The sequence below is a fragment of the Anolis sagrei genome, chromosome 2 (genome assembly GCF_037176765.1).
Source record: "Anolis sagrei isolate rAnoSag1 chromosome 2, rAnoSag1.mat, whole genome shotgun sequence".
Classification (NCBI taxonomy): Eukaryota; Metazoa; Chordata; class Lepidosauria; order Squamata; family Dactyloidae; genus Anolis; species Anolis sagrei.
In genome coordinates this window covers 144,843,897-144,858,072 of record NC_090022.1, presented here as the reverse complement: position 1 = coordinate 144,858,072, position 14,176 = coordinate 144,843,897, and the positions used below count along the sequence as shown (strand labels likewise).

The window sequence follows — 14,176 nt, the reverse complement described above, 5'->3', positions numbered from 1 at the left end:
CTCCATTTCTAAGCCGAAGAGTCTGCGTTGTCCATAGACGCTTCCAAGGTCATGTGGCTGGCATGACTGCATGGAGCACCGTTACCTTCCTGCCCAAACAGTACCTACTGATCTACTCACATTTGCATGTTTTTGAACTGCTAGGTTGGCAGAAGCTGGGGCTAACAGCGGGAGCTCACCTGGGCCCCCCATTCAAATTGCTGACCAAAAATTTTAGTCAGCAAGTTCAGCAGCTTGGCGGTTTAACCCGCTGTGCTACCGTGAGCTTCGTTCTAATGTTACTATGCTTCTTCTTTTTAAGGAGTGGTGTATAGTACCGCTTTTCAAACCTACCCTTTTCTTCTCAGTTACTGTGTAACCACATGGAGGTTAGGTTCATCCAATGAGCTTTGGAGGTTTGAACCTGCTTTTCCCTACTCAAACACTCCAGCTACCACATGGTCAATGGCTCTATAGACATGGTATATCCAAGATAGCTCCCTGTGCTGCTCTGATCTATATTACTTGACTGATGCACTATGCTATGTTGCTTTTGAGTTAATCAGAATTCCACCTCTAAACTTAAAGACAGAGCAAGGCAAATAAGAATTTCCTATTTATTTCAGCAGAACACTTTTATTTTCAACACTTCTTTTCCAGATCTAAGTTTGCTTAGGGATTGAGGCCGAAGTGGTCAGTGGATGTTTTAAAAACTTCCCTCCACCTACCCTCCCACATTTGTGTGCACACACTGCTGGGAATTCTTCAAGTAAAGCCTTTCTGGCTGACAGCAGTCCCTTCTATTCAGCATTGATTCCCTGAAGTGGGACACTATTCCTACCCAATGACCAAAATGTGTAAGTTGGATTGCAGTATCACATGGAGCAGCAATCACACAGCAGCAAATCCCAACTTTATTTTTAGTGTATAATTAGATATGCAATAATTGTTATGAATACTTCATTTCCACATTGTATAATGGACTCACCTGCTTTCATCTAATATAGTGATTTTTTCATCCATAGTCTTCTTGATTTTTTTCCTTACTATTGAAGACATTCTTACTTTCCCTTTAAACACAACACATTTCAGGATTAACAATAATTTATGCAGATATCAGCACAGCACAACTGTTGTTGCCACAGGGAATAGCAGAAGGTACAAAATACATCCAGTTAGTATATTAATATTTTAGATTCTTAACAACTTTGGAAGCATACAGCTTCATTCCCTTCATAGGGCAAAAACTGTATGTTTTAGTTTAATTAGATAAAATGTTTCCATGGTTCAAAACCACACATACAGGACAAAGAAAATGGAATGTTGGGTTGACTTCCACCACAAAAACAGCACCTCCCTAACGTGATTTTTGAAAAATGTAAAGAAAACAAATCTAATTATTATTTTCAATGTCTAATGTGGCCTTGAAAACCTTCTATCCCAATCGTGATAGCAGATTCATAGACTATTAAACATCTTGCATCTTTATCCAGCCAACTTGCAATTCTGTCCTAAATTCTACATATATCATCACAGATATACATTCATTAGAACAAGACAAAATTGAGACTAGCAGATTACAAGAAGGTACTAAATAGATACAACAATTCTAAATTTTGTCCTCAGTTATGAATCTTCTATATTTCTAATATTTTTTTACAATAATCTGTCCTTAAACACAAATTAAGTGGAAAACATGACAATTAAATGAGACTTTCATGTGATACCATACTTAAAGGAAAATTCTGCTCTAACAGTGTCACATTTAGGTAGCAAAAGGAGCTATGGACATCTCTATTGTTCACTCAGTAGAAGAAAGACACATCTGAGTTGAGGGAGGTAAAGTACTGCAATTGGACAAAATCACATACCATGTGATTTTTTTGTTGCCTTCGCATTTCCAGCTTTTTTCCCCAATACATCATTCAGGTTTCGATGTTTCGTTTGTCTGTTTACGTTTCCCACAACAGTAGAAATAATGCTTGTGCATGGATCCAGAGCAAACACTGAATCCTGAACACAAATATAAGGAAGTAGTTTATTAATATTAGAAATTGTAAATTATGGCTACCAGTAAAAACATTTGATCACCTACACTGCTAATTCAAAATGCAAGGAAACAGATTTTGCAATAAATATTTAAATTACCAAGTGTTAGCTCCACATTATAAGGATATTTAATAACTGAAAATAAGATCATCCACATCCATTGGTATATATATGAAAAATAAAAACTGTCTACTTGCGGCCATGGTTCAAAACCATGATAAAATAGTAAAAGTAATCCAGGGTTGTCAGCTTTTAATCATGAATGACCTTCAACATTTTAAAAATAATTATCTTTGACATGTATGCTCTAAAAGTGATTCCCGAACTCTTGTATTTCAGGAGTTTGTTGACACAGCCTTCAGAAGCCGTATCTGCCTTAGCCAATGATAAAAAAAATTCCACGAGTTGATATAAAAAAAAAATACCTGAAATATCTGAATTGGGAAACACTGTGCTATAATAACACAAGTCTGATTAAAAAGTCTGATATAACAAGATGGGAAAAAATAAAAGGCAAGTATATATTTATGCAAAATCAATTACAAGAGCAGAAAGGATGATTTCATATGTTGGCTGGATTTTATACACTTACTTCCAAGTTATGTGACCTTTTCCTATCAGCAATAGCCTGCTGTCTAGTTGAACGCCTCAAAGGTGCATGTAATATAGCTTCAACAGTCTTGGTTTTTCTGTGATGTTGTAGAACCTTTGCTTTCTCAACCAATTTCTTTGCTTTGGTTATGTTGCTAGAACTGGTGTTCATCTATCATAAAATTAAAAGAAACCATTAATTGGCTATAAGTATTGCAAACACACACTGTGGCTCTACAAAAGCAGAGGTGACTATTGCTTGCACAAGGTAGTCCCCTGATTTTCACTAATTTCCCCTGCCTGGTGTAGCAGCTCCCCCACTGATTCTGAGAGATGAGAGACTATCTGGAACAGTAAGGGATATGACAAAGGGGGCTACTACAGCATATAAGACAAATTGGCAAAAAGTGAGGCACCCTACTTGACATGAAAAGAGCACTTTCTCTGCAAGCAAGACACCTTTGGATCTAAAACACTGCCAGGAATTTCAGTCCAATAATGCTTGGGGGCGATTCCCATATGATACCATAGGTAAATCCCCACAAAACCATGATTTTTTCTCCATCGTTCACTTACCCTGTTATAAAAATGTAGTAAATTCTCCCTACTTTTTTTGCTCCAAAGATACTAGAAAAAGAAACTAGGTTTCTCTCAAATCAAAAGACAGCTACCTGCATTCACATGGCATAAGCCGAGGGGGGGGGGGGGGGGGAGGAGACAGTTTCATTTAAGTAACTCCTTAGTACACAAGTTACTTATTTTACATATTATTCAAGACATGAAGCCTTAAAAAGGAATACTTAATCCAACTGTACCAATGATTTCATTATGAAGATTAATCATAGTCAAATTAATTCAATACAATACCTTTATACTTTGTTGCATAAATCGGTCAGTTACACTAATTCTGGTGAATTTCATCCTGGATAAGAAAAAAAATCCCACTTAATGTTTTTCCCAAACAATAATCCCACTTGCATACATTTTGAACTGTCATTTCAAGAAAAAAAGGGTAACACAGTGATTCCCAAGCTATTTGCTCTGGGGGAAAGGCGTACAAGGAACCAATATTATATTTGTGCTCACTGGCTGTAATTGGCTTCCTGGAAATTCACCAGGGTCCAGCAAGGGCTGGTACTGGTTTAGAATTAATGTTTTGAACAATACTGCATGAAAATAAACTTGTAAACTAGAAATAACTTAAAATAATTTTACCTTATTGGGCTCTTCGAATCAAAAGGTTCAGTAATCATCTCGGCTTTATATAAATCACTTTTATCAAACATTTTATTGTTTGTTTTTGGAGTTGAAGCCAGCAAAGGGATGGCAGATGATGTGTTTTTTGTAAGATCCTCTGTAAATCCTGCTTTTTCTGGTGTACAGAGTATGGAATTATCTTTCTTTTGTCGTGGACTTCTTCTCAATCCATTATTTTTCTGAGGTAGTTTGTTTTGTGCGTCAACTGATGTCCCAACTTTAATTTGATCACAAGCTTCACTTTTTTGGTTTGTATTCATATCTAAAACTTCTACCTTTGTTTTTATTACCTTATTTTTCCTCTTGAGTTTATTGACTTTTACTCTGTGAATGTCACTCTTGCTATCTTTATCACGGAAGCTAATGTTAGCATTAAAAACTGATGCTTCATTTTCAAGCTTTTTATTAGAAGCATCCTCACATTCTTCCTCTTCCAGTTTGTGTTTTGATGATGTTCCTTCTACTTCCTTTTGCTTACTAGTTCCCTTTTTAGCTCCTGTTTTGATTGTTTCCGATTCTGGTTGTTTAAAGGCTTTCATAAACTGGTACCTTTCTTCTGCAGTGCATTTAGACTTCACAGCCTCTGAACCTGAAGTTTCAAGTACAGCCAGTTCCAACTCTTCTTCTGCTATCACAACATTAGATCTCCTTTTCAAAGTCATCTGTTCAGTACCTTCTCCCTCCAAAGCGGGTGGACTGCTTTGTCTTTTAGCTTTTTTGCTTTTCTGCTTTAAAAATATAGAGGCTATTTTCTGAGATGAAAGAGATTTCGGGGGGACAGAATGGATTTGTGCAAGGACGGTGACTTTCTTAAGTGCTAATTCCTGAACATCTTGGCAGCTGTCTGCTTCATCACATGTAATGGGTTCATCCGATGTCTGTGCTTTTGGAATGTGATCGACTTCATTTTTTCCTTGACTTTTTAGGAAGTCTTCAAATGAAACAGTCACAGTATTGTCATTTAAATGTGGTGTCTCGTGTGTACTAGTATCATGATCTTGAATTTTTACTGAAGGGCTTTTATCACATTCATGTATAGATGCAACTTGTTTTTCATCAACTATTTCAGATGGATCCTTCTGTTGTGTTTCAGTGACAAAACATTCAGATGAGTCACTCTCATCCTTAAGTTTCCTTTTCTTTGACCTTCTCATGTTAGTCTTTATTATATCTCCCTCTGTTTTGATTTTCCTTTCTTGATTTTCAAAGCTAAAAATGTTGGAAGGATTTTTGCTGCAAGCATTGAATGTTTCTTCTGCATTTGTGAGATCAATCAACGTAGGAATACTTGGACTAATGGGAATAGTTTTAGAATCCTTTTCTTTTGAACTTTGTATTTCTCTACTATCGTCACTATTAATTTCTATCAGAAAATCAGAGGTTTTCACATCATTTAATGTATTCATGAAATGACACTTCTTTCCCCGTCTCTTAAGCCTCAATGAAGACTTGGAAGAAGTTTCCAAAGATAAACATGTTGTTTTGCTTTCTTTCTCTGTTACAGGTGAAACAATCTTCTCATTTGTAGGAGAACTTTTTTTAAAATAATCCATTATATTGTTGGACTTCGGTGGTGATGCCATACTATGAACATTTTTTCCTAATGGTGCAAAATATTTAGTAATTGCTTTCATAGAAGGATCATCTTCTTTTTGTTTTTTGCATGGCTATAAAGGGGAACAAAAAGAAAACAGTTTGTATAACTGAACATCTCTAATGTTAGAACTATATATATTTCTTATGTATCTACATCTTCATTCAAAAAATGAATGATTTAAAATACTTGTTACTTTTATAAGCAAATAGATGCTTTATATTCAATTTTGTATAAGATAGGTAGAGGGAACATATTCGTTTTTTAAACAGCAGAACCTGTTTTTATAAATGACAACGGTTTTCTAATGAAGTGGGATATACCAGTAATTCTTGAAAGCATATACCACTACAAGTCCATTAGTTCTTAGGTGCTAACTAGACTTTTCTGTTATGATCTTAAGTACTATGACAAATGTTCTATCTCTACTGCATATAAATTGAACAATTGGAGAATGGAATGTGGAAGTATAGGAACAAGGAACACTGCTTTCTACCACTTTGATATCTTTAAGTGATACATTTCTATAATTTGATTGGGGAAACAGATGGAAGAGCTCCCAACCCTTTAAATAAAACCTTAATAAGTATAGATGAATTTCAGTGGGGTGTTTCCCTGAAAATATTTTACACGACTATTATGTGGCAAAATATGTTAATTAAAAGCCTATAAAAACAATTCAAACATCATACAGCACCCCTGTCCCATTCTTAAAAACGTTTTGAACAGAAGGATAACAGGGGTAGAAGCCATTTCTGAGCATAAGAGCTGTTCATCAGTGGAACTCACTGCCTCAGAGTGTGGTTTAGTCTCCTTCTTAGAAGGCTTTTAAACAGAGGATAGACTGCCATCTGTCAAGGGTGCCTTGACTGTGTTTTTCCTGTACTGCAGGGGTTGGATTGGATGACCCATGAGGTCTCTTCCAACTCTATGTTTCTATTAACTGTACTCATGGTGACGGTGAGACTAAAAGAAGGGCCTCTCCTAAGGATCTCAGGAGAAATATCTGCCAAACAGCCTGGATCTCAGCCATACAGGGTTTTATACATCATAAACAGCGGTTTGAATTGTGTCTGGAAACAAACTGGCAACCAGTGGATCTGTTGTGCTCTTCCTGTAGCTCTTTGGACCAGCTGAGGTTTCCAAACACCCTTTAAAAGAAATCACATGTACTAATACAAATGGGATGTAATTAAAACATGTACCACTATGGACAGATCTGGCATCTCAAGGAATGGGAACAGTTTGTGCACAAGCTTTAAATGTGCAAAGGCAACACTCCTGGCCACCACAGGTACCTGGGTACCCAGGTTCACTGTAGGGTCCAGAAGGCCCCCCAAACTGCAGACCTGTGTCTTCAGGGGGTGTGTAACCCCAAACAGAACAGGCAGGATCCTTATTCCTTGATCTACCTTCCAACCACCCTGAAGCACCTCTGTCTTGTCTGGATTACGTTTCAATTTGTTTACCCTCATTCAGTTCATTACTGATGACAGACACTGGGTTAGGGTCACAACAGCTTCCTTGACTTTAGATGGAAAGTAGGAGAGTTGGGGGTCATCTGCATATAGGTGGCACCACACTTCAAAACTTCGCATGACCTCTCCTAGTGGTTTCATGTATATGTTAAACGGCATGGGGACGAAACACAGCTCTGAGGAACCTCACAGGAACATGGCCAGGGGTTCAAACAGGAGTCCCCCAGCAGCTACTTCTGGGTATGGTTCTCCAGAAAGGAATGGAGCCACTGTAAGACAGTGCCTCCCAGTCCCATCCCAGCAAGATTGCACAAGAGGATACTACAGTTGATGGTACTGAAAGCAGCCGAGGGATCCAGAAGAACCAACAGGGACACACTTCTCCTGCCCCAGTCCCCTGCCATGATTCTATATCTATCTATCTATCTATCTATCTATCTATCTATCTATCTATCTTATCTATCTATCTATCTATCTATCTATCTAATTTGTATACTGCTTTTCTCAGCCCACAGACAACTCAAAGCAGGTTCTAGTGCCAAAAGAAACATTTTAAACTTTACAGAACTCTTCAGGAAATTATCATTTCTAAATCTTCCGTGCTTTAGTAATAATAAGCTGAACTTCTGAATTAAAGCATGTTTTCACTTACAAAGTTAGGCTGAAAGAAAGCACTGCACTTTTGAAATTATCTTAGAAAGCAAATACAAAAGCACACCAACACAGTGTCTTGTCAAGCTAGTCAACATCAGTAGCTTGTTTTCAAGACTCCAGTGATGTCAATTATAAATCTGTATATCGGTCAAGCCAAAATAGAAAGAACTGAGTTTGGATTTGGCAAAATAAAACAAAACAAGCAAAAAAGACAATGCGAATACATTATGCCTTCAGTATCCATTAGTGCTGTGTTCCAGGACTACACTGTAGATACCAAGATTCAAGGATGTTCAAATTCCATTATATGCAATGGTACAGTAAAATGGTGCCCTTATATAAAATGGCACAATCAAGGTAGGCTTTTGAGATATATATATATATATATATATATATATATATTCAGGTCATGGATTATTGAATGTATAGATATACAATCTATATATGTGGTGAGCCAATTGAATCCAATCACTTAAGACTTTCATCCCAACTCATTCCATATTTCCCCCTTCTATAAGACAGGCACAAGGAATCTGTGCAATAGGAAGAAATGACATACACACTTAAAATATTTATTTATTATTTATTTATTTATTTACTTTGCTTATATACCGCTGTATCTCAAGCCCGAAGGCGACTCACAGCGGTTCACAAACAGTAAAAACAGTAGAAACAGCAGTGGTTCCATACAACATTATTATTATTATTATAACTTTATTTGTACCCCGCTAGCATCTCCCAAGGGATTCGATGCGGCTTACAACAGGCCGGAGCCCAACACAATACAACAGTACAATACATAGCAAATAAAACAGTTAAAGCACAAAACAACAACAGCAGCAATACAACAGGACATCATTAAAAACTGAGCCGGCCTGGAATAGGGTACAGGATTAAAAGTGCTGAAGTGTCGGAGGGATATGGGGTTAAAATATAAGTGCAGTGTGCGGTGAGGGTGATCTTAACTCTACTAAAGTGCTTCTGGGCTTTGGTGGTGGGGTTCCTAATCTGAGAAGGCACATTGGAACAGCCAGGTTTTCAGGTTCTTTCTGAAAACCGCCAAGGTAGGGGCCTGTCTGAGATCTTTCGGGAGGGCATTCCAGAGGCGGGGAGCCACCACAGAGAAGGCCCTGTCCCGTGTCCCCACCAAGCGTGCCTGCGACGCGGGCGGGATCACGAACAGGGCCTCTCCTGATGACCGGAGTGAGTGTGTGGGTTCGTAGACTGTGATGCAGTATAACAATTGACTTAACACATTATCCATAAATTACCAATAAGCAATTACAATGCACAATTATTACAAAAAACAACCATACCCAATCTTCTCATCATCCAAGCGTAGTCCAGGTTCGTCGTCCATTGTTCCATTCCTATGTTCCATTACCAGATTGCACTAAATTACTCAAACGCCTGCACAAACATCCAGGTCTTCACCTTTTTGCGGAATACCATTAGAGATGGTGCTAGTCTAATGTCCGTAGGAAGGGTGTTCCACAGCCGAGGAGCCACCACAAAATACAGTTGAATTTGGCTTATGACAGTGATTTAACACTTGTTACAGAGCATGGCGTATGGCTACACAGCAAAGGCATATTACTTTTCTAATAGATTTCTTTGAAAAAAGTCATGGGAAAGCAATTGAATGATGATGTCAAGATTGTTCTGTAACAGACCCCCTGAAATGCACCTTTTCCCCGCAGTGGTTCTCAGTCTTTCATCCTCCAGATGTTTTGGACTTCGGCTCCCACAATTCCTAACAGCTGGTAAGATGGCTGGGATTTCTAGGAGTTGAAGTCCAAAACAACCTGAGGGCTAGGGGTTTGGGAACCACGGTTCTAAAGGAATTCCTGAACAGGGGGAAAGCAAATTGCTGGTTCAACCAGTTTAACTTGCAGTGTCAATATTCCCAAAAGAGAAGGGCAGAGGTCACTTTTTCAAAAGCCTGAATGCAGAAACAGGACTTTTAAGCTGGACAGAAAGAAAGTGTCAAAAGCTTTCCCCTCTCTATAGTCTGTAGACCAGGCTTGAATTTACCACTTGGCCTGGTGAATTCAAGTGGGTGGTTTTGGGCAGATCCCACTCTCTCAACCTCAGATGAAGGCAAAGGCAATCCCCACTGAACAAATATTTCCAAGAAAAACCCATGATAGGGTTGCCATAAGTCAGAAGCCACTTGGAGGCACACAATTCTACCAACTCTCCCAAACCACTACAAAATCCTCATCTCCACCTTTTTATGCAGATCAGAGACCAAAACATTGACTATAATTTATTTATTACCTTGTTTTATTTATACCTCACCTTTCTTCCCACGGTGACACAATAATAATAATAATAATAATAATAATAATAATAATAATAAACAACTTTATTTTAAAACTGCACTATCCCCCTGAACAGACTCAGGGTGGCTTCCAAAGGTGAAAAATGGCAAACATTCAATGAATACAAAGTTAAAAAAAAACAATTAAATAATACAGTATAGCTTTAGGCTAAAATACAAGTATATAATAAATACACTTAGGGCCCTTCAAAGTGCTGGCTTTTGCCTATAAAGCCCTAAACCAGTGGTTCTCAACCTGGGGTCCCCAGATATTTTGGCCTACAACTCCCAGAAATCCCAGCTAGTTTACCAGATGTTAGGATTTCTGGGAGTTGAAGGCCAAAAACATCTGGGTACCCCAGGTTGAGAACCACTGCCCTAAATGGTTCTGGCCCAACTTACATGGCTGAACCATCTAGGACCTTAAGATAGCCTGGGGAGGCCCTGCTCTCATTACCGCCTTTGTCACAAATACGTTTGGTGGAGATGAGGGACAGGGCCTTCTCAGTGGTGGCCCCTTGGCTGTGGAACGTCCTTCCTATAGATATTAGATTGGCCACCTCCCTTTTAACATTCCGGAAAAATGTCAAGACGTGGCTTTTTGAACAAGCATTTGCAAATGCAGAGTAACTGAAACAGGGAAATGGAACGATTATAGCAGTGGTCCTCAAACTAAGGCCTGGGAGCCGGATACGGCCCTCCAAGGTTATTTATCCAGCACTCACTCACGATCAACCTAAGTCTGAAACGACTTGAAGGCACACAACAACAACAATAATCCTATCTCATCAGCCAAAAGCAGGGCCACACTTCCCATTGAAATACTAATAAGTTTATATTCGTTAAAACTGTTCTTCATTTTAATTATTGTATTGTTTTAAAGTGTTTTTGCACTACAAATAAGATGTGTGCAGTGTGCATAGGAATTCATTCATGCGTTTTTCAAATTATAATCTGGCCCTCCAAGAGTTTGAGGGACTGTAACTTGGCCTTCTGACTGAGGACCCTTGGACTAGACAATGAGTCCGGACAACGTTTTTAACAAGACACTATTAATTTATATTTTATTGATTTGCTTAGTTTTTATTGTATGTTATGTTTTTAATTATATTTATGACATTGCAAGCATTTAAATTTGTCCTGTTAACCGCCTTGAGTTGCCTATGGGCTGAGAAAGGCGGTATAAAAATGCAGCAAATAAATAAATAAATAAATAAATCCCAGGATCTGATCCTAGGTCTTCAGTTTATCTGGCAGTGGGGACTCATATAATCCAGTTTAAAGGAGAAAACTTGGGAACAGATCCTGGGATATAGGGCCTGTCTCGAAGGGCCCTTAAAATAGCATTTAAAACTCATTTGCGAAACGCCAGGTCCTGTCAGGGCCTAGTGCTTATTTGGATGGGATAGCGCCAACCAATACAAATGTGATTAGCTGCATTCCAAAGAAGGAACGGGCAGAAATCACCCCCGAGTCTTCCCTGCCTAAGAAGACCCCATTAAATGAATGGGGCTAACGTTCGGTGGGCGGAAGACTGGAAGCCACACGCCCCAAGGACCCCCCTTTATGCCTTGGCATTTGGGCCTGAGAGGGGCGAAACTGAGACCCCACCAAAGAAGAGGGGAGGCTTGGCTTCCGTTCCCTTCCCCCGCGGGCCTCTGCTCTTTTACCTGGACGTCGCCGTCGGCGGAGGAAGCAGCCACGGCCATTCTCCCCGCCAGCCAGCCAGGCACCTTCCTCCCTCAGGAAGGCGCCCGGGAGGAAAGAAGGAAGGCCGGCGGGCGGGCTGTCAGAGAAAAGGGCGCGCGAGGTAGTAGCCCGGCGAAACGGAAAAGCGCGCGCAGGGCGGCTTTCGAGCGCTCAGGGGGCGGGGCGTGCGCCTCTGGAGCGCACGTGACCAGGGAGCCGAGCGCGAGGAAAGGGACCCCCGCCCCTGCCGTGCCCTTGTCACGTGACCTTCCCTACCAAACTAGAAGCAGAGGTTGAGAGCCCGGCCTCTCTTCTCAGGAGCTTTGTTTAAAACACACACTCACAACACAAGCTCAGGTTGAGCCTACGCTGGAAGAATAAATGCAGTTTGACCTCTACTTGGAAGCGACATGGCTCAAAGCTATCGAATCCTGGGAATTGTAGTTTCACAAGGCCTTTAAGTCGTCTCTGCCCAAAGTGTGCTAGTTGCCTCACCAAACTACAAATCCCAGGATTAGAATAATATAATCATAGAATTGGAAGAGACTTCGTGGGCCACCCAGTCCTTAGGTGATCCCTCATTGTCCGAGTAAGATTGTCCTCCAAGTTCAGTGTCCTAGCGGAGGGTCCCTAGGTGATGGTGGAGCCCTTTTCTTGACCTGCATATTCTCCCGCAGTGAAGGCATCGGTTTCCAGGTGGAATACGGTCCCGGTTGGGGTTCGCTTGATACACCTTCCTCTTGGCACGTTTCTCTTTTTCGCCCTCCATTCGTGCCTCTTCAAATTCTGCAGCACTGCTGGTCACAGCTGATCTCCAGCTGGAGCACTCAAGGGCCAGGGCTTCCCAGTTCTCAGTGTCTATGCCACAGTTTTTGAGGTTGGCTTTGAGCCCATCTTTAAATCTCTTTTCTTGTCCACCAACATTCTGTTTTCCATTCTTGAGTTCGGAGTAGAGTAGCTGTTTGGGAGAAGGTGGTCGGGCATCCGGACAACATGGCTGGTCCAGCGGAGTTGATGGCAGAGGACCATCGCTTCAATGCTGGTGGTCTTTGCTTCTTCCAGCACACTGATATTTGTCCGCTTATCTTCCCAAGAGATTTGCAGGATTTTCCGGAGGCAGCGCTGGTGGAATCGTTCCAGGAGTTGCATGTGACGTCTGTAGACTGTCCACGTTTCACAGGCATATAGCAGGGTTGGGAGGACAATAGCTTTATAAACAAGCACCTTGGTATCCCTACGGATGTCCCGGTCCTCAAACACTCTCTGCTTCATTCAGAAAAATGCTGCTCTGTCGGTGTTGTATTTCGGTGTCAGTGTTGACTTTGGTGGAGAGGTGGCTGCCAAGGTAGCGGAAATGGTCAACATTTTCTAATGTTACACCATTAAGCTGTATCTCTGGCATTGGAGAGGGGTTGGCTGGTGACTGGAACAGCACTTTGGTTTTCTCCATTTTCAATTATAGCCTGAGCTTCTCGTATGCTTCTGCAAAGGTGTTTAGAGTGGCTTGTAGGTCTTCTTCTGAATGCGCACAGACCACGTTGTCATCAGCATACTGGAGTTCTATAACAGATGTTGTTGTAACATTGGTTTTGGCTTAACCTCAGTCTGCTGAGGTTAAACAGCTTGCCATCTGTCCGACAGATGATTTCCACTCCGGTGGGAAGCTTCCCATCAACAAGGTGAAGTATCATAGCGATGAAGATGGAGAATAAAGTTGGGGCAATAACACATCCCTGTTTGACGCCTGATTCCACCTTAAATGGGTCACTTTGAGAGCCATCATGTCATCACCAAATTACAAATCCCAGGATTAGAATCATAGAATCATAGAGTTGGAAGAAACCTCGTGGGCCATCCAGTCCAACCCCATTATGCCAAGAAGCAGGAAATTACATTTAAAGCACCCCCAACATATGACCATCCAGCCTCTGTTTAAAAGCTTCCAAAGGAGGAGCCTCCACCACACTCCGGGGCAGAGAGTTCCATTACTGAACAGCTCTCATCAGGCATGTAGCGGGGGGGGGGGGGGGGGGGGGGGGGCTTGAGGGACTACAGCCCCCCCCCCCGAAATTCTCATGGTGGTCCACGAGCAGACCTTACTGGTGCATTATTTAAACTTATGTTTATTCATATCATGATCTGATCACCATGCTCAATATATCCCATATGCGTGGGGGTATTGGGGTAACGATGCAAAAGGTTTGCTAGGGTAGACCCTCTTTCACTCAGACTCAGCCCCCCCCCCCCCCCGAATCAAAATCCTGGCTACGGGCCTGGCTCTCAGTTAGAAAATTCTTCCTCATGTTCAGGTGGAATCTCCTCTCTTGTAGTTTGAAGCCATTGTTCCACGTCCTAGTCTCCAGGGAAGCAGAAAACAAGCCTGCTCCCTCCTCCCTATTACTTCCCATTACGTATTTATAAATAGCCCTCATCATGTCTCCTCCCAGCCTTCTCTTCTGCAGGCTGAACATGCCCAGCTCTTTAAGCCGCTCCTCATAGGGCTTGTTCTACAGACCCTTGATCATAATACAAGACTATTTATATAATATAATATTCTCGGAT

At 40.9% G+C, this 14,176-nt stretch overlaps 1 protein-coding gene across 1 annotated transcript in view; it reads right to left on the bottom strand.

Moving 5' to 3' along the window:
• ATAD5 (ATPase family AAA domain containing 5) overlaps positions 1–11,808 on the bottom strand; it is a 30,890-nt gene extending 19,082 nt beyond the window's left edge. Inside the window, exons 1-6 of the mRNA XM_060763961.2 lie at positions 11,596–11,808; positions 3,835–5,543; positions 3,487–3,541; positions 2,621–2,791; positions 1,851–1,992; positions 968–1,049 (exon numbers count right to left, since the gene is read on the bottom strand). Of these exons, the coding sequence (XP_060619944.2) occupies positions 968–1,049; positions 1,851–1,992; positions 2,621–2,791; positions 3,487–3,541; positions 3,835–5,543; positions 11,596–11,634 (2,198 nt within the window). The 5' untranslated portion in view covers positions 11,635–11,808. The remainder of the gene's footprint in view (positions 1–967; positions 1,050–1,850; positions 1,993–2,620; positions 2,792–3,486; positions 3,542–3,834; positions 5,544–11,595) is intronic.
• Positions 11,809–14,176: the final 2,368 nt, after the last annotated feature.